General features: G+C 50.1%; 1 protein-coding gene across 1 annotated transcript; it reads left to right on the top strand.

The window, feature by feature from the left end:
• The first annotated feature begins 4,039 nt into the window (after positions 1-4,039).
• Positions 4,040-13,677, top strand: Apln (apelin). The gene is made up of 3 exons (XM_003462239.5): positions 4,040-4,433; positions 10,184-10,349; positions 11,023-13,677. Exons 1-2 carry the CDS (start codon positions 4,367-4,369, stop codon positions 10,342-10,344), a joined length of 228 nt encoding a protein of 75 aa, XP_003462287.1. The 5' UTR covers positions 4,040-4,366; the 3' UTR covers positions 10,345-10,349; positions 11,023-13,677.
• Positions 13,678-18,942: the final 5,265 nt, after the last annotated feature.

Here is an 18,942-nt window from a genome sequence, read left to right as displayed (position 1 = left end):
AATTTAAAAAATGCCAAATCAGTCTCCAAAGTGTCTGCTTATCTGAAAAGGTAGAATTTGATATCATTTTGAGGTAGGGCATCATCTCTCAAAGGTCCCACTAGAATGAATGTCATACCTGTGAAGTACAATCTCAAACCACTGTCACCATTAAATCCCAAAATCAAGCACATTCATCAGATTAGCCCCAAAAGAGATTGGTGCTTTTGGAGAATAAGACAATGAACAGTTTCAATGACTGCTAACAAGACAGATGTGGATGGGACAGGGCAAAGACAGAGCCCTTCCTTTCTGATTAGTTCCAGGAGCCTAGAGACCAGACTGAGAAGTGAAGAAAGGGGCAGATTAGGCCAAGGAGAATAAGCAACTACTATGGAAAGGGACTGTGCTAAGTATTTTACATCATTATTTCATTTAATTACCCAACCATAATGTCAGTCTGTTTCTGCTGCTATAACAAAATATCTGAGATTGAGTAACTTATAAAGAGTAAAAGATGTATGTCTCACAGTTCTGGGAGCTGTGTTCAAGATCAAGGGCTGGCAGTTTTGTGTCTGGTCAGATTTTTCTAGCCTTCTTTCTTTCAGATGGTGCCTTGAATGTTGCTTCCTCAGAAGAGGATAAATACTGTGTCCTCACATGGCAGAAGGGACAGATGAACAAAAATGACACTTGGTTGCTTCCTCCAACCTCTTCTTATAAGAGCTTCTTCTCTTGATACCAACACCTTGAAGTTTAGTTCCAGCATATGAATTTCAGAGGAATATATACATTCAAACCATAGCACACAATTAGAAAGGTAACATTAATTCATTTTTTTGTTAGCAGAGGAGGAAACTAAGCCTGAAGAAGGCTTAACTTGAGTGTTGTGCTAATGAATGGGGTTGAAAGACAGGATCTGAAATGAGTTGGATCATCTGAGTTATCTTACTGTATCACACTGCTCACATAAGCCCGCGGTATGGAAAGGTAGGCAGGCGAACTGAGAAACAGTAGCTGGTGGTGACAGCACGGGGCACCATGAGGGACTGAATAGCTTGAGCATAGTGCTGATGCAAAGGACAAGTCATAGGCTAGTTTCACATAGTTCAGCTATTTCATTTCTGTCTTCCACAATCTTCAAAGCCTTACCCCTACCCCCAGGATCTTCCCTCACGATGACTGCCCCTGACCATAAGCCCAAACCCAAGATCAACAATGATTTTAGAGCAGCTTGCTGCCTCAGAGTGTGAATGGTTTCATGGACCTCTTCCCCACCTCCAGTGATACACTTTAATGCATCTATTTGGCAGATACTCATTTACTAGGGTCATCTTCCTGAAAAAAAGGACAGTACAGAATTCTGCTAGCAGTTATTTATTTATTTGACCAACAGCTATGGAGTGCCAACTATATGCCAGGCACTGTGATGTGTGTCTCTAAAATCGGCAGGCAGAGACAGATAGAAGAACTGGTTGTTTCAATAGGACACTGAGATATATGGGAGCCGACCAAGGATTGCGAATGAGCAGTCACAGTCATTTTCTAGCTTTGTGGGCCTTGATTGATTCCAGAATGGATACAGTGGTGGGCAACTCTCTTTGCGGAACAGCAGGCACACAGAGCGTGGCATGCAGGGACAGATGTAGCTGTCATCAAGAGGACAAAATCACTATGCGCAAGAGTGGCCTAAAAAAAAAGCAAGAAAAAAGATGAGAGGTTGGATCTCTAAGCAGAAAAACAGATATGATTTGGTTAATTGGAGAGAGGGGCTAGATTTTGAACTGTTTCTCCTGAATGTCTAGCTCTTTAAATCTTGCTTTGCATGAATACCCTCAACTTGTTGCTGTTTTGCTTTATTTTGTATTGGTTTGCTTTTGCACCCCTTGCCCCAACTCACCATGTGATTTTGTAGACTAGTTAAGGTAAGAAAAAAAAAAAAAAAAAAAAAAAACGATTGTAGAAAAGGAAAAATGAAACACAGAGCCACCCAATAGAACTTTCTGGAACAACTGAAGTCACATGCAACTGCTGAGCAACTCATCTGGCCAGTTTGCCCAAGGATCTGAATTTTTTTGGTTTAAAGCATTATCAGAAGCTTCTGTATTGGAAAGCAGTGTTCTAACCATTTAGCAATGACCTATGCACATCCTATAGAGGAGCAGTTGAACACAGAGGCCCATATTAACTTAGTTAGGAGGGACACTTAGTTGGTAAGCATGGGCTTACTCTGTCAAGGATGGGGCCACCAAGTTTCCAGAAAGCGACTCTGCAAGGGCTTCTGGTACATTAATTCATTTGATTCCATAACAACCTTGAGGTATGTAGGGCACAGACTAGCATCCCCATAAAATCCAACAAATTTAGGTGACAACAAAAAGGACCTACAGCAGGTAAGGGTGGTGCCTAGAGTTCAAGCCTTTCTCCTTCTGATTGTAATGCTTTCCAGGGGAACAGCAAAGGAAGAATGATCTCATGCTATCCGTGCCCACTACTCATAGCCTAAGTCTCTCAGATGAAGAGATGTTTGTTTCATATTCTGTTTGTGAACTTGGTATGGCTAGTGAGATCATAGATTATTAATAAGAATCCTGTCTTATTCCCTTCTTACTCCCTTGATTCAGGCAGTAGGGGTATGTTTGAAAAGTTCAGTTATATATTCAAAATTACATATTGAGCATGGATCACATTCTAGGTCCTGTTGTAGATCTGGAAGAACAGCCATGAAAACACTAAAGATTCCTCTTCTGTAGAGGTGACAGTTCTGGTGGAGGGAGGCTGAGAATAAATAATGCATACACTGGAACTTTGTAACACGTCCAAAATATTTCAAAACCATATACCATGATTTCTCACATCTTTTACGGCACACAGAAATACTATTCAATGTACCTTTTTTTGTAAATCTGAACTTGCACTTCAAGCAAACTGCCTGCCTTGCTGGAAGGTGGAAAGACTTTCTGATTTAGTCTTTTAATATGTGTTGAGTGCCACCTATGTGCAGAGCACAATATTGGGAACTTTGGAGAAATTCAGAAGAATGGGAAGACAGGGTCCTGTCTTAGGGGAATTCCAGTCCAGTGCAAGAGGCCGACCCTTTCCTTAGGAGCTTAGACTTTCAGGACCAAGAATCTAAAGGCAGACGACTTTGGAATCCACTTACTAAGGGGAATCCCAAGTAAATGTGGAATGAATTCAGCCTAAACTGTGTGGAGCAGGGTAAACTGTCCTCCTCTTGTGATGACAGGGAACTAGATGGGGACAGTTCCTCAGAACAAGAAAGGGGACATTGTAGTAGCTGTCACATGCCCCAACAGCGAGGAGGAACTGAGGGGCAGCCCCTCCTGGATTATTGTTGCCTTGAGAAGGTTTCTGGATCAGATGAGAGTTCAGAGGCTGCTGTAAGAATGGAGAACTCACGCCTGGGGGCATTCCAGGTAGAGAGTGCCTCCTGCCAGACCGCAGGGGAAGTGAGGGTGCTGGGCAGTTAATCCAGCAAATAGCCCTCATCTGATTCCAGTTGAGGATGCAGAGGAGGACCACTGTGTTGGGGAATCTTAACCAAACCTTTGAGGATGTGGAGTTGCAAAGGGATGTGGAGTTGCAAAGGACCAGGTCAGGGTCAGAAATGATGGAATGAGTGGTGGCAGCTCAACCAGAGCCTGAGTGCCCCGGGTTTCCTGACAGCTTGACGGCTTGACAGTTAAAGAAGCAAGGTGAGAAAGAGTTAAGCGTGCCCCTCCACCTTCCCAAACGCTTCCTGTGTTTCAAACCCTTCTGGACTTCGCAAACTTTCAGGCCCTGGCCAGGCGGGCATTGTACCAGGAGGAGCAGCTGCGGATTGTCCGTTGTCCAAACGGCTGCTCAGCCTTTGTTATGGGGCCACCTCGGGGTTCCCTCTCGAGTCCTGGCGGGGGCCACACTGTGCGTGCTGGGAGGGGCGTGGTGCTGGAGGGTTGCACCCTCTCCCTCTTCCTGCCCCCCCTCCGGACCTCCCAATGACCACATGACCAAGTGGGCTTGCAGCCAAACCACAAGCTACAAAATGCAGCTCTTGGAGTGAGCGGGTAGCATTCTCCCTGGCAGCTTGGGCCACGCGCAGTTGGAGCTGAGGCACAGCAAAGCCAGTCTCTTGGAAAAGCTCGCCACAGCCTCTGGAGCCTCTGAGGCCAGCTTCGCTGCGCTGCCCCTCAGCAGCAGAGTGACGCTGCAGGAGAGCGAAGGCGGAGAGCAGGCGGGCAGTTGGTAGCCGGCTGCACTGCTGGGGTGCGCACACTCTTGCTTAGCACCCGCACGCGCCAACCGCGGCTTGCGCCTTTCTTTGCCTGGGGTGCCCGGCCTCCTCGCCCTCCCACCGGCACATCGGGCGGGCGGTCCGAGGAGCAGCATGAATCTGAGGCTCTGCGTGAAGGCGCTGCTGCTGCTCTGGCTCTCCCTGACTGCGGTGTGTGGAGGTGAGTGCTCGCCCTCCCGCTGGCCTGTGCTTCTTTGCGGCTCCCCCGGGCGGCAGCCAGTGCGCCCTGTTCCCTCCGCCCCACTGGCGCTCTCCCCGCCTCCTAGGGAGCTCGGCGTGAGCAGCGCAGGAGCAGCCACGAGCTGCAGGCAGCAGATTGACAGGGAGCCTTGGGCTAAAGGGCGGCAGGCCACGGGGACCGCTTTCTCTGAGAAGGGTTGTAAGAGGCTCCACAGGGCCTCTGCCATCACCAGCCAGGCATCCTGCCCCTCCTGAGTGCCCCTTGCAGTCCGAGGTGCTCCGGGCCACAGGCATGAACCCAGTACCCCACACTCTGCATCCCTCGTGGTGGGGGGCATGGAGCATGCCCTGGTCCCCTCCTGGATCAATGGAGGGAACTGAGCTGAGCTGCGTGGGCCGAGCTCTCCTTCACGTTGAAGGTCTGCAGGCTCCTGGAAGCTAGGGGCCGCTGGCAGGTCCAGGGAATGATGTGCCAACATGCAGACGTGACACTTGTTGCATAGGCAGGAGCGCGGGAGGGGGCAGTGGCAGCCTGGATCCCAGCTGTTGCTCCTTGCAGCCTGGAAGCCAGTAGAGGAAGCCTCCCCCGGCCGGGCCAGGCTGGTCTTCTCCCTGACTCAAGGTCCTTCCAGGCCTCCTCCTCTGCTTCTGCACACGAGGACCTCCCCAGAGCCTCTAGCCCACCCCAGGGTCTTGGCTCGTTCACATCCTGGCTCCAGCCTCTACTTTGCCCCAGGCACAGGCAAACTTCACCTTCATCTCCCTGTCTCAGGCAGAAAACAGCAAGCCAGGCACCTGATCTGACACCTCCATGCAGCTCTGGCAAGGGGAGTTGTTTTATCCCCGACCTGTAGCACTCTCCCCCACACACACCTGGCAAGCCTGGTTCCCACCCATGCTCCAGCAGCCCCTGCCCAGTGCGTCAGTGTCTCCTGGAGCTGCCAGCTCCCGCTGTCCTGTGATCTGGCTGTCACTGCTGCCTGCTTGGCACTACAGAAGGAGAAGGCTAAGACCAGGTGGACTAATGTCAGTGCCAGGACTGGAGTCACAAGAGGTGAAAGCCAAGGGACGAAGAGGGCAGGGCAGCAAGTTTCCTAGAGGAAAGGCACACGGCCCTACTTGGTTCCTAACCCTGCAGAACAAGATGGTCCACAGCCTGGGAGCCTCTGCGGGGTGTACCAACGCTGCTGGCCTCTCTGCAGGCCTTCTCCTTTCTCTGCTCTTCTTCTTAGGCACTGCCCCTGACTGGGAGCACTTCCTGCCTTTGAGCACCTCCTGCCCCTAGGTAGCTGTCCAGTGAACCCCTGTTCAAGAAGCCAGCACTGATCCAGCCACCTCTGTGGGGGGAAAGGAGCAGGCTTTCTCCTCAGAAACTCCTTCTATGCATGCAGTGGTAGAAAGGGAGCAAAAGATATGAATGAAGACACCACTGGGACCTGTTTCCCAGGAGCCAGTTAGTCAGCGAGACAAGACACTTGCACCATTAGCACTACAGGCAAATAGCCCACGGTGGCATCTTCAGGGTATAAAAAGCCGGGTGCAGGAAGGCTGCCCCAGAGGGAGCTGGGCCTTGCAGATCTGCACACCTGGTGCTCCTTCAGAAGCCACTAGGAGAGTCTTGGCCAACAGACACTGGGTGAACCCTCTAGTGGTCCAGCCGTTGGGGAAGTAATGGTAAAGCACAGAGCTAGCTTCAAGGGAAGCAAAATTGGCTGGGCTGCCAGAATTCTGTGAGCTTCTGGCCCAGACCCTGTCACTTCTTGTTTTTATTCACACTTTCTCATTAGGTCATCTGCACACCCCAATTTCGGTACATTCACATGCCGTGAATCGGGGCATCTCACATTTTTGTTTAAGCTTGTTACTGGAAACTTCCAAGATCTCCGCTGTGTTTCTGCCCTCTGACCTTTCCTAAAGCCAAGGCGCCTTGGGTCCAGGTACAGATGCCCTATCCTGCTTCTCTTGCCTTCCATCCTATTCTAGAAACATAGGCCCCAAAGTACTTTGTCCTTGGCTCAGTTGTGCACACTCTCCTCAGACAGGATCACCAAAGTTCCAGGCTTAAAAGTCATGCTGCCTCTTCTCTCCTCATATTCTTCTTAACACGGAATGACCTCTCCACCCTGGCCACCACTCCTAACCTGGGATACACTTTGCTCTTCTGAATCTGAGAGCTGCTGGGCCCCACCAAGTGTTCCCTTCTCTTTCTCCTTTCCTGGTCCTCCTTACCAGCCCCTGCTCAAAGCATGCAATCCCAGTGGCAGTATGAGGACAGGCTACTATACCCCTCCCACCAGGGGGCATCTCCACCACATCCTCCTTTCTAAGTGCTAAGCACCCATATAACCTGAGCCAGGCCTTCGGCAACAAAGGACTAAAGGAACTCAAGGTGAGGGCCAGGCTTCCAGAGCCTGATGTATCCAAGATAGCAAAGCTGGTACCAAGAGGGGCTGGGGATTTAGCTCAGCAGCATAAGCGCCTGCCTTGTAAGCAGGCAGTCATGAGTTCGATCCCTGGTACCGATAAAAAGGAAAAAGACAAAAAAAAAAAAAAAAAAAAAAGAGCTGGTACCAAGAGATAGCACAGGGGCCTGGAGAAGCCCAGTGGGGCAGAAGGCTGAGCAGACAAGGGAAAGGCACCTTGTCCTAGAGACCCATGCAGTGCCACAGAATGGTGGAGGGGGCATTGCCAGTGGAGTCTCCACCAGAACACAAATGTGGGCTTTCAAGCAATCACAATACAGGCCAGATCCAGAGGGGAAACAGGTGTGCCATTCCTGGTGAGGATGGGATGTTCTGAAAAGTCACACGGATGTACCTCTTTGTGCATTGGCTGGGCTGGAGTTCGAGGTTCATGAAGAGTGAATCTAGTTCTCTCCTTTCCAGGATCCCACTTTGATGATCCTGTCTGGGGAGAGTGTGCACAACTGGGCCAAGGACAAAGTAGTTTGGGGCCTCTGTTTGTAGAACAGGATGGAAGGCAAGAGAAGCAGGATAGGGTGTGTCTCCCCTGGGCTACAGCCTGGGGATGCCATTGCTTCATTGTTGAAGACACTTCAGTGGGCAATGACTCCAATCCCTCTAGGCTGGAGCTTTTTGAGCAACTGACTCCTGCCTCCCTTTAAGCAGCAAGTGAGTTGGGGAAATGACAAAATGAACTGGGGATGGTCCCCATTTCTAAAGAGGAGTTCTTTTGTACCACAATGACTTCTGCCATGAGAATCAACAGGCTCTAATTCGTCCCTTTGGACAGGACAAAGCCAGGGTTTCAGGTGTCAGCTTATCTGACACTGAGCCAGACTCAGCATCAAAAGTAGGAAACAGGTGGGTGATGGGTGCAGAGAGCCTGCAGGAGAAGCCTGCAGACTTCCTGCGATGAGGATAATGATCTCACTAGTCAGTGGGGTACAGAGGCAAGGGGTTTTGGGGTGGCCACTGTCTAGGGCCTGGCTAGTACTCAGTGAGCTCAGGGTGGCTCCTCTTTGCAGGCCTAGAGTCCAGACATCTTCCTGGTCACAGTCTGAGCCACCATCCCTGCTCCCCATCCTGGCTCGTGACCTCCCTACCCATAGGGCCCTTTCCCCAGCTCTCGCTTCCTGACTGCCACAGAAACAGGCTTGGGTGCAAGCACATGGGGGTGACACTCTCCTTTCCCTAATGCTGGGCCTCTTTGCCCCATGCCTGCGCTGCCACTGTATCCCTCCCCCAGTAGTTGAAGGCATGGACAAGAGATCCAAGGCTTCATTTACATTTTCAAGGCCCTTGGGGACCTCTGCTTTTACCTGGCCACGTGCTCGCACAGTCTCTATCATTTTGCACCCTGAATACATCTCTAGTACTGTCCCCTCAGCAGCAGCATTCCAGTCCACCTTCAGGACACAGGGTAAACCCTGAGGGGACACTAGAACTCACGACCCGAGGTGAAGAAGCTGGGCTGGGAACTTATTGAAGGTCCTTCCCTCTTCTTCCCCAGGCCCAAGCCCTTCACAGATGGTACCCCAAAGGGAACTCTAGATCAATCACACGGAAGTAACCTCCTTAGTCCTGGCCATCTATCGTGTTCCAAAGTGCTAAGATTATTTTTGTTTTAACTTCTGGAAGTTGTAAGTTTAGAGGTTAAGTTGACACATTAATCCACCATGACCATCAGCACCGAAGTATGGCTAAGTTAACTAAGTGAATTTGGTAAATCGCAGCCTCCTAATGGGTCTGATGGTTCTTTGTGGTGAAAAAGGAAAGAGTACAGGGTTAGAGAACACGGGTGTGCAGAGGAAGTGTGCAAGTCTGGGTGTGCTTGAGGAGGAAAAACAGCAGATCCTAGAGCCTGGGCAAAGTGGGCCCCAAGGACATACCTCGCCCACTTTTGGCCCAAGAGGAGGCTAAACGCCTGGAAATTGTGTGCAAGCAGTGAGGAACTCACTAGAGCGAAGGAGGGATCAGAGCGAGGGGGCGTTGGAGGCAGGGGAGGGGGAAAGAGGAGCAGCCGATGGGAGGCTGTATGGAAACTGTAACCTAGCAGAGGGGATTGCTGGATGGATAGCAATGAATTAGGGACAGGGATATAGCTGAAGGCAGATCAGAGGGTGTGAGGGAAGAGACTGGTACTCATCCTAGTCTCAGATGCCACAGTTCTGCAGGCCAGCCCCAAACTGGGCATTGCACATCTGCCTTTCCTCCAGCACCATCTCATCTCCCCACACTACCTGCTGCTAGGTGCCAGCTTGGCTTCTCTGGCTGAGCTGCAGGCTCTGTGAGATTTGCCAAGAGTGCCTTCTTCCTTATTATAACCAAGTATACCCATCACTGCTTGGATTTCATCGCCAGGGCTTAGGCTGGCCTCAGGAGATTTGTACTCTAACCCAGATGTGAACAGATGTAGCCAGACGCCTCAGACAAAAGAGTAGAAGCCACCTGGGGTTGGAATGAAATTCACGTCAAACACAGGATGGGAGACATAATCAGGGAATGATGGGAAATTGCAACATCCCACCCTTTTCCTGGCGCATAAATATTATTTATTCATTCATTCATGAAATATTTCTTAGCCAGTAAATCTGGTCACAGGCTGAGTAGAGCCAAGCATAAAGCAGGCTGAGTTAGATACTCCAGCCACACTCATAGGGAAGCCTCAGGAGCGAGCCTGAGAGATATAGAACCACTGATAGGATACCAGGGTGCCGTATGAGATCTCCAGTAGTCAAAAGTGGGTCACTCTGCCTGTTGAAGTGCATAGGAGTACAATGACATGATGTTCAGGATTTGCTTTAGAGTACTGCAGCCAACAAAAAAGAAAAGGGACAATGAAACATATGCGATCCCATCTGGATAACTGGAATCTGGGTGATAGGTCCACAGAGAAGGACTCATTGTAGGGTTTGTGTGAAATGTTTGAAGTGCACCAGTTATGGGTCATGGGGGTCACTGCCTCCTGCATCCCCCTCAAGGACAGCCTTGATGCCCAAAGAGCACCCCCAATGCTGTTCCAAAGAACCTGTGGGTGTCTGTCAGAAACATGTTTTAACTGTCAAAAGGACATCAAATCAGCTTCTTCAGTAGTGAGATCTAAGAAGGGGGTTCTGCTTGCTCCAGGGCAGTGTATAATTGCCCCAGTTTTCATCAGGGTAAAAGAGAAAAGCTACAAAGGGTACTCCCGCATGCAGAAATGGCCCCTCCCAGGCCTCCTGCTGTTCCCATCACCCTTCCCTGCTCACAGGTCTTTTTCTTCCTGCAGTGCCCCTGCTGCAGCCTCCTGATGGGAAGGGACTGGAGGAAGTCAGCTACCTGGTACAGCCAAGGGCTTCCAGGAATGGACCAGCGCCCTGGCAGGGGGGCCGGAGGAAGTTCCGCCGCCAGCGACCCCGCCTCTCCCATAAGGGCCCCATGCCTTTCTGAAGCAGGTACCTATTAGAGCCCCTGGGCAGTGTTAAAGTGTAGAGGAGCGGGACACCCTAGAAGCTTATGACCCTGCCACTCATCACTGGGCAGACATATTCAGCAAGCAATCCTGCCAGGGAACTTGTAGAACACTTGTCTAGTGCCTTTGCTTCGCAGAGGGGAGACTGAGGCTCTGAGAAGGGCTTGACACCTGGGGTAGATCTCCTGACTCCCCAGGTCAGCGCTGGCTCCCCTCCCTCCTACTGTCTGGGGTTGGACAGGCTAGCCCATTAGAGAGGTCTGGAAATCCTGGAGAGGGGTGCCCAGGGTGTACCCACAAGTGTCCAGTGTGGAACTTTTTCAGGCCGAAGGGCGAGGAGGAAAAAGGCAAAGAGTCATAGAATTTCCAGGCCCAGGATAAGAGGAAACTATGGCTGTGGTTCTCCAGCGCTGGGGAAGGAGACAGGTGGCCCCAGAGAAAGCAGCGCCCACACCTGCATCTGAGGCCAGAGCTGCAGCCGCTCCCATTGCAGCTGGCCCAGAGGGACACCACCTCGGGGCCCCGGGCTTTAGAGTCAGGTTCAGGGTTAGTGGGAGAGGGGGTAGGATGAAGGCTATTTTCTCTTCTTTCCTGGAGGAATTTCTTCAACCTAGGATGTATTCCTGACTTCTCTCTTGTCATTTTTGTCTCATTAGGACTGGAGGGTCCCTCATGTGCCAGCGCACTGTGGTTGTCTCCACTCCGCAGATCGGTCTGCTTCTCTGGAGCCCTCACATCCAGTCAGCTCTCGTCTTGCACCTGTTCTAGCTGCTGATGGTCCCGGCTCTCCTCACCCACCAGCTTCTTATAACGGCGTGGTCCCGCCCTTTGTTCTGATGATTCTGTTTCTCTCATAAGGATCCGTTAAGCCCATCTTCCTGGCTTTTGCCTGGACTGACTTTGGAGACCCAGCCTGTCCTAGCCCGCCACACTCCCTGCTCCCCACCAAGCCCAATGAATGCTTCCACGGACCCCCACTGGGCTCTCCCTGCTGTATCTGCCCTGAGGTCTGGGTAGAAAACAATCCCTTCCTCAATGGGCTCCTGCAAATCCTTGTTTTTTTGTCAGTGGATCCCTCACTTGGCCTCTAGACAGGGATCAGAGATGCACAAGGAGAGATTCTAACTAGAGGGGTGGGTGTAGGGCTTCAAAGAGGGTGCGTAGGGGCATCAAAATTGGGTGCCCTGGTGAAGGGGGTTGAAGCACTGGAGAAGTGAGAAGAGTACCATTGTGGCCTCCTCATCCCCATGTCTGGTCCAGTTAAGGAAGAAGTGAATGAGGAGCCCAGGAAGTACTTTGTCACACTGTGCCCCCTTCCCAGGCCCCGCACATCAGCAGCTATGGTAATTGAAGCTCTGAGTCAGGAAGTGAGGGTGCTGGGCCTGGGGTGACTGTTTACCCTCCCAGGTGTGAAAGTTGAGCAAGAGGGTTGCTTTGACCAGGAATCATAGACTACCAGAGCTGAAAAGACCCTTGGAGATCACACAGCTCAGCCTCCTTATGCAAAAAAGCTTGTGACAACAGAGGCCTGGAGAGGAGAATGACTTGCTCAGGGTCACTGCAGAGCCAGAATGGGGACCAGGTCTCCCAAGTCCTACTTCGTGATACCCTCTGACCTCTTGATATTTTCCCAAAACACACAAAGTGCCTTTTGCTGAGGTTATGGGGGAGTGGCTGGGAAGTGCAAGGAGAAGCAAGCTGCTTGCAAACTGCCCCATTGAGGGGAGACAAAACAACTCCCACCTCCCTGGCCTTCCCTGCTCTCCATAGGTTGGAAGGTTCCATGAGTGACCAGCACTACCCCTGGGCCTGGAGCACTTTAACAGGGCAGCTCAGGCCCTGGGACTAATATTTAGACCCCAACACTGCTCGTCAGGAGCCAGAGGCAGCCTTAAATAACCAACTCAATAGCATCCACTTTATGTGGACTGGACATTCCTTCCTAGTGGCCTTTCTGGGGGGTCTGAGGGCAGAGAAGGGGGAAGAAAAGAAGGGGGAGAAGGAAGTAAAGACCGGTAGGAAGATGTGCAGGCTGGATAGCGCCCCTTGCAGGAGGCCCTGTCTTTCACACGGGTCTTCCACAGCCTCTTCTGCAGGGGGGCCCTCTTGGCTTTTGTCTGAGCAGCCTTTCTTTCCACTGGCCTCCCAAGACAGAGAAAAGGGAAAACAGAAGCCCGACGCTTGCCTCGTACTCATGAGGGCAAGGGGGAGTCAGGTCACCCCAAGTCCCTTAATAATCCCTGTTTGCCTATGCCCCACCTCCACCTCAGACGTTTCCTTTCCCTCTGCTGCTGCTACTGCTGATGCTACTGCTGCTACTGCTGCCACCTCAAGGCCTACCCTGGGAAGCCAGGCTGGGCATAGCCTCCAATCCATCTGGGCATGCAGTGGGGCTGACCAGTGTCCAAAAAGTCTCCTTTGCCACTGGTAGTCCCACTAGGGACCTGACCACCTTCCTTCTCCTCCTCCTTTCTGTGTCCCATCCCTCATCATCCTGCCATGACCTGTAGCCCAGCCCCATGGGGAAGGGGACAGAAGAGGGATGATGACTGGGAAAGATGGGAGACAGGGGCAGAGGTGGGTAGGGGGTGGGGCGAGGATGTTGTCTTATTTAAAGTGGTTGTGTATGATTCTTATACTAATTTATACAAAGATATTAAGATTCTTTTCATTAAGAAATTGCCCCTCCCCATATTGTGTTCACTGTGTTTGTAAAGATTGTTCTATGTAAATATGTCTTAATAATAAAGAGTTAAAAGCTGACAATTTGCCCTTACTCTTGGAGGTCACATTCAGGAGAGGTGTTCCTTTCCTCTGAGGGCCAATGATGTCTCTGTGCCCATAGACTGCAGTGCAGGGAGGTGAGTGCTTGCACCCCAAATCAGTTTTAGGTCAGCTGGCCTCAAACTGATTCACCACAGGCTTACAAGGAGAACCTTTAAGCTTAGTAACCTGTTCAAATAAAATTCAGCCCACTTCTAAGTCTTTTGGCATTTGTTTGAATGTCCTAGCATTCTGGCAGTATCATTGAAAGGATTTTTTTTAAAAAGCAATTTATTTAAGAACATGCTAATTAAAGTTAAGATTTCTACTAAAAGTTGTTTTGTAGTTTTGGTGGGTGTCTTCTATTTTATCTACTTTTGAACACTTTCAGGACTTTTTAGCCAGTTCGCTTTTCTCAAAAGATCTCATGTTTTCAGCAATAAATACATTTGGTAATGACTTTGTATGTATCATCTTTTGTTTCACAAAGTGGAGTTGCTTGATGAATGAGGCAGCCTGAAAAATAAAATGCAAGGAGTTCAATGCAATTCTGTCCCATCTGTCTCACTTCTTCGTGCTTGTTGTCAAAATGTCAATATCTTACAGAACAGAAAGGAGCATTGGGTACATGCTAATTTCCTTAATAAACCCAGTGGGTGCATGCAGGCATAGACAATGCAGAGCAAAACCCACTGAGAAGGATGTGATGAAAATGGGTGCAAGCGATAAATCTTGTGGGGGAATTCTATAGGTTTGACAAGTGTTTATTGCTTGAAATATACAGTTTTAAAGAAAGTGTCTTCAGACAAACCACCTAAAAGTCATAAAATGTTCAATAGGAGATAAAATAGAAATAGTCACCCATAGGCATACAAAACTATCTCATTGACAAAATGCTGCAAATTGTGACATAGTGATTTTAAAATATGACATTATATTGGAAGTGACTGTTAGGAAACCTGGTACAAAACACCTTATTTTATAATTACTAGTTTGATTTTTAGGCAAACTAGTCACCAGAGGAATTGGAGTTAAGCAGAGGTTTCAGGTGGGTCAAATTTACACTCATTGGCCCATTATCTCCCTAGTCACTGCCGAAGCCCTCATTTCATATGAAACTGAGGAGAAAGGTGTGGTGAGGGGGGCAGAAAAACTTAATACTAACCTATAGGTGTGCAGGCCTTTAAGAACTTACAGTCCTTTAAAAATATTACCCATTTTATCATCCTAACAACTGGGTCATGAAAGACTACAATCGCATTTTCACAGTCAAGAAAAGAATCTAAAATAGGAGAAACCACCTGCCCAAGGTCTCACAGCTCATAAGCGAATCGGGACTCTGATCTTCAAATTCTAGAATATGAACTCTACAGAACTACAAAAGGTCCCCTAACCTTAGAGAGAAACACTAAGCACCAAGTGCGGTTGGTTTTCTAAACAAGTGCTGTGAAATTTGGAAAACAAGACGCATGGTGGGTTTGGGGACAGTGAATTGAGGCTGATGATGAAGACTGGACCAGCATGGCCCAATAACTTTTGGCTCGGTGTGGCAGGAGGATGCAGGACAGTGAAGGGGTGAATGAGGAAGGAGCAGCAGCTACTGGTGTCCATGGAGCACATGTAGTCAACTGGGTCCCAGGGAGCAGACACAAGCTTGACCTCCTCGGGCAGGGGATGCATGGAAAGAAAGCCTGTGGCCTTCTGTAAAGATAATTAGACGTCAAACTGAAAGAGAGCAGGACATGGAGGTTGTCACTCTCTGAGGATGCCTTGACTTCACAGTATAAATACAATAGAATCTGTGTGGAGCTGTTTGTCAAAATGCAGAGCTATAGTAAAAGCAGAAGGGGGTTCACTTAACTGTTTCTAGACAAGAGGTCCTGGACAGAGAGGTTGAAGGGTACAAGCAGAGAACCTGAAAAACAACACTACTTCAAATCCACCCGGAAATTAGGCAGCCTCGGAAATGGCAGAGATTAGGGTGTCAGGCAAACATAGCCCACACACAGCTTTTCAAGCCCCCGGGTATGGGGTCAAATGAGCCACAGCTGCCTCAAAGGCTCTCCCATGAGCCCTGGCTCACTTGCACCCCAGCTGGTTCCTCTTCCACAATGAGGAAGCCATAGGGCCTGGCCTGAGCCACCTCTTTGAGGTACTTATATAATTCCATTTTTCAGGCCTAGAGGTTACTGAGCTGAAATGTCTCAATGCAAGGTTGGTTTCTGATCAAAGTGAACCTGTGCCAGCTAACCGCCAAAGGAGATGGCGGAAAAGACTTACTCAATATCTTCCTTTCCTGGCCTAGGAAAGGCTGCTAACTCAGCCAGCATTTCTTGGGAACCCCCAAAAGGAAGGCCTTGCCAGTGCTCCTCTGAAAGAGCGCTTTTCCCTTCATAGTGTCCAGTGCTTGGAGAGGGAGTCTGGCAAGACACTCCCCCCATTACTGCCTTGGACTTCAGCCAAAGGCCCGAGCTGCATCCAGGGCACTTCCTTGAATGTTTCAAATCAGGTCAGCAAACTTTTTTCTGTTAAGGGCACGAAGATCTTTTATTTTGTTTCGCACTGGCGATTGAGTCCAGGGGCACTCTACCACTAAGCTGTATCCACAGCCTTTTTCTCAATATTTTATTTTGAGATAGGATCTTGCTAAAATGTCCAGGCTGGCCTTCAATTTGTAATGCTTTGCCTCAGCCTGTGGAGTAGCTGGGATTACAGGTGTGTGCCACCATGCTGGGCAGGATTTTTGACTTTGCGGGGGATTATCTATTCTGTCACATCTACTCAATTCTGTTGTGGTGGTGCAGAAGCATCATAGACAGTGGGCATGGCTGCGTTCCAACAAAACTTTATGAAAAAAGGTGGAAAGTCATAGTTTCCCAACCCTGTCTCAAATGAAGCATCAGTAAGTGATTCAACTCAGTCCTTGAACCTTTGCCTGGTGCCTGAAGGGAAGGCTTATATTCTGCCGCAAGTCTAGAGTCAAGGGAACTTCATAAACTGGTGTGGTATCCCTCTGTTCAAGCTTCTATTAATACATTAGCCAAGTGTTTTCAGCAGAAGGGGAAGTCTGGAGTTAGCTGAGCATTCAAATCCTGATGCATTTACTCATCTGTGTGATCTCGAAGCAGGACTTTGACTCAAATGAGCCCATGCCTCCTCCTTGGGCAGTATTCTGCTACCTGCTTTATGGAGCTGTGGTCAAGACTCATCATCAGAATGTAGGTAAAGCTTTTGCCACAGCACCCGGCCCGTAGTCCAGCTCAGTGAGAGCTACTATTGTCTCAACTAAGCATTTCTCTAGCTGTGAAAAACAGACAGAGCAGACATCGATATGCCCAACTTATAGAGGGTGAAATACGCTCTGGGAGGTCAACCCACTTGCTTAAGTGTGGAACTGCTAATTGGAGAGTTAAGCCCCAAGCCTGGGTCTAGTCTCAGTTTCTTGCTACCCTGCTCCTGCCAGGGGTTTGCTTCCCTATGCTGTGTGCCTTGGTCATTAGAAATCTCCAGTCACGTAGGCAACAGGTAAGGCCTCCTCAGAGACAGACTGAACTGGCCACATTCTCTCTCACAGCTGCTTTCACTGGGGCAGCAGCGCAGGAGACCGCTCCAGGGGTGTTAAGCAGCTATCATTAACTCCTTACCTGGGGATCCTTGTCTGAAGTTGCAGACCCTCCTCCCACTCAGGAGACCTAACATGGCATTTGAGGTTCTTTTCTGTACAAGACCAGGGCCCAGAAACCTGGCTTCCAGTCCTGAACCTTCTTCTGCCCAGGTTCATGGAGCAGCTCGGCAAGGTCTTTCAGGCCTGTCTGAGCCTGTTTTCTATCTGCCAAGGCCACACTGAGTGGGGAGGTGGGTACAAAGCACCTGCTGATGAACAGGGCTTTGTTGGGGTCCCAGCAAACAGTGGGGATGCTTCAGTATGCCCTCGCAAGGAAGTTCAGGGCCTGCCACATGGAAGAAGAAATGGATACACCAGCAGGCAAACGGGAGTACCCATACGGTCACTGCTGGGTTACGCTGGATTATGGGTCTGTACCAGTCTCCCTTACTCCAGAGGCTGTTGGGAACTTCATTTCATGCTTTTTCCTAAGTGTGCAAACCAAACACCTTCTGATCTTCCCTGAATGATCATCAGGTGACAGGCCACAACTGAACTAGTCCCGTGGCGTGGAAGTACAAGTTTGGAGCTTTAGATCTCAACCCTATCTTTGCCAGTAAGTGGCTTTATAATTTCAGCTCGATCAGTTAATCTTTTGGGGGTCACAGTTCCCCTCATCAATTTTCCCAGGAAAACCACTTTTGTTCTCCCTACCTTGGAAATGTAGAATTCTACAAGGTCAGAGCTGACAGGCATCTGGGAGGTCATCCAATACCTCAAGCACCTTCATTTTTACAGATGAAGAAGGTGGGACTCAGAAAGGGAGTGACCTGCATAAGGGAACAAAGCTATGTAATGCTAGCAAAGTCATATAGAGGGCTTCTCACGTGCCAATCAGTGCAAAAACTTTACCTGTTCTCAGCTGCCATCACAGACCCGTTTTATAGCAGAGGAAACTGAGGCACTGAGCAGCTCAGTCATTAGTCTGAGAATCTTCTGTAGAATGTGCCCACAAGTGTGGAGAACCATGTGGCATTGCTTGAAGACAGGCAAAGGCACTGTGGAAAGGGCAGGCATTCCCTCTCTCTGGGGCTGCAGTCCCCTGGGCTGGAGGGGAGGAGCTTTACTCTGCCACCTGCAGTCTCAGGGCAGCAGGACCGCCCTGTCTGTGGGGCTGTGGGGAAGAGGGAGCCCATCTTTCCAACTAGGCAAGCATAGGGCTAGGGGCTGCCGACCCTGGCATGTGTCATGGGGGAGTTCATCTCCCCGTCTCTCTAGGCTCCCAGTCTAGAGCTCCTCTGGCCTCCTTTAGGAACTCCCATCTCGGTGCTAGCTAGAAAGGGAGGATAAATAAGGCCAGGAGAGGAGTGGAGGAGCTGCATCACTGCTCGGCCTCCACCTTCAGCACCTCATTGTCGGGCTTTCCCCAGCCCCACTCAAGGCTCTTCAGCCTTCCCCACCGCCAGTCCCACTCCCAAATGACCTGTCCGGTTTTCAGTCCCAGTGTTTGGGCAAGTTTCCCAAGGAACCACACCTCCCTCAACCTATGCTCGAGCTTTCAGAATTCAAGTGCAGGAAAGGCCTCTTGTGTGTGCCCCTATCCACAGTGCTCAGTGCCCGGAACAATGTAAGACAATGCAAGAAAGAGGGTTTCCCTGAGTGAGGACGGTGGAGGAGGAACAGAGGAGAAGCTTTGCTCCTCATCGTGCCTCTAGGAGCCCCAGGGAAAGGAGGTGCATGGTAAGCGGCAGCCCTTGTTCCCTGTTGCTGCCACAGTGCCCTCTACCCTTTCACCCGCCACTCTGGCCTTGCTCCCCTGGTCCTGAGTTGGTACATTGGCCAGTGCCTTTCTGTTCCCCCAGACCTCCCTTCCCTGTTTCCCTGCCCCCACATTTTCCTGGTCTTCAAGTGCCAGCCAAGGCTACCTCCACCATGAAGCCTTACCACATGCTGCCGTCACCCTGAAGGTCACCTGGCAGGAGAGACCAGGACTGGAGCGTATGATTGTCCCATCCGTAGCCCAGCTCAATACCAAAGCCCTTGAGTTTGCCAGTCGTACCTGTCCTGGTCAGAAATGGGCATGATCATGATGAAGGTGACAATGCTCAGGCCTTCCAGCATGTGTGTGAAGCCTTAAAAACCTGGCTCTTAAACCAGAGGCAGTGCTGCATGACAGAAATACCACCCCTCAGGAGGCTGAGGCAGGAGG

The sequence above is a fragment of the Cavia porcellus genome, unplaced genomic scaffold, assembly GCF_034190915.1.
Source record: "Cavia porcellus strain 051 isolate PalLab524CR breed Dunkin Hartley unplaced genomic scaffold, mCavPor4.1 scaffold_3, whole genome shotgun sequence".
Taxonomy (NCBI): Eukaryota; Metazoa; Chordata; class Mammalia; order Rodentia; family Caviidae; genus Cavia; species Cavia porcellus.
The sequence above is the reverse complement of the archived record's forward strand: the minus strand, read 5'-3'. Positions and strand labels throughout refer to the sequence as shown.

What these genes read in the sequence shown, in the direction of transcription:
- Apln (XM_003462239.5), top strand. Translation starts at nt 4,367, where the DNA reads ATGAATCTGAGGCTCTGCGTGAAGGCGCTGCTGCTGCTCTGGCTCTCC. An exon ending in CCTGACTGCGGTGTGTGGAG is followed by an intron (nt 4,434 to 10,183) that starts GTGAGTGCTCGC and finishes TTCTTCCTGCAG; the next exon opens with TGCCCCTGCTGCAGCCTCCT.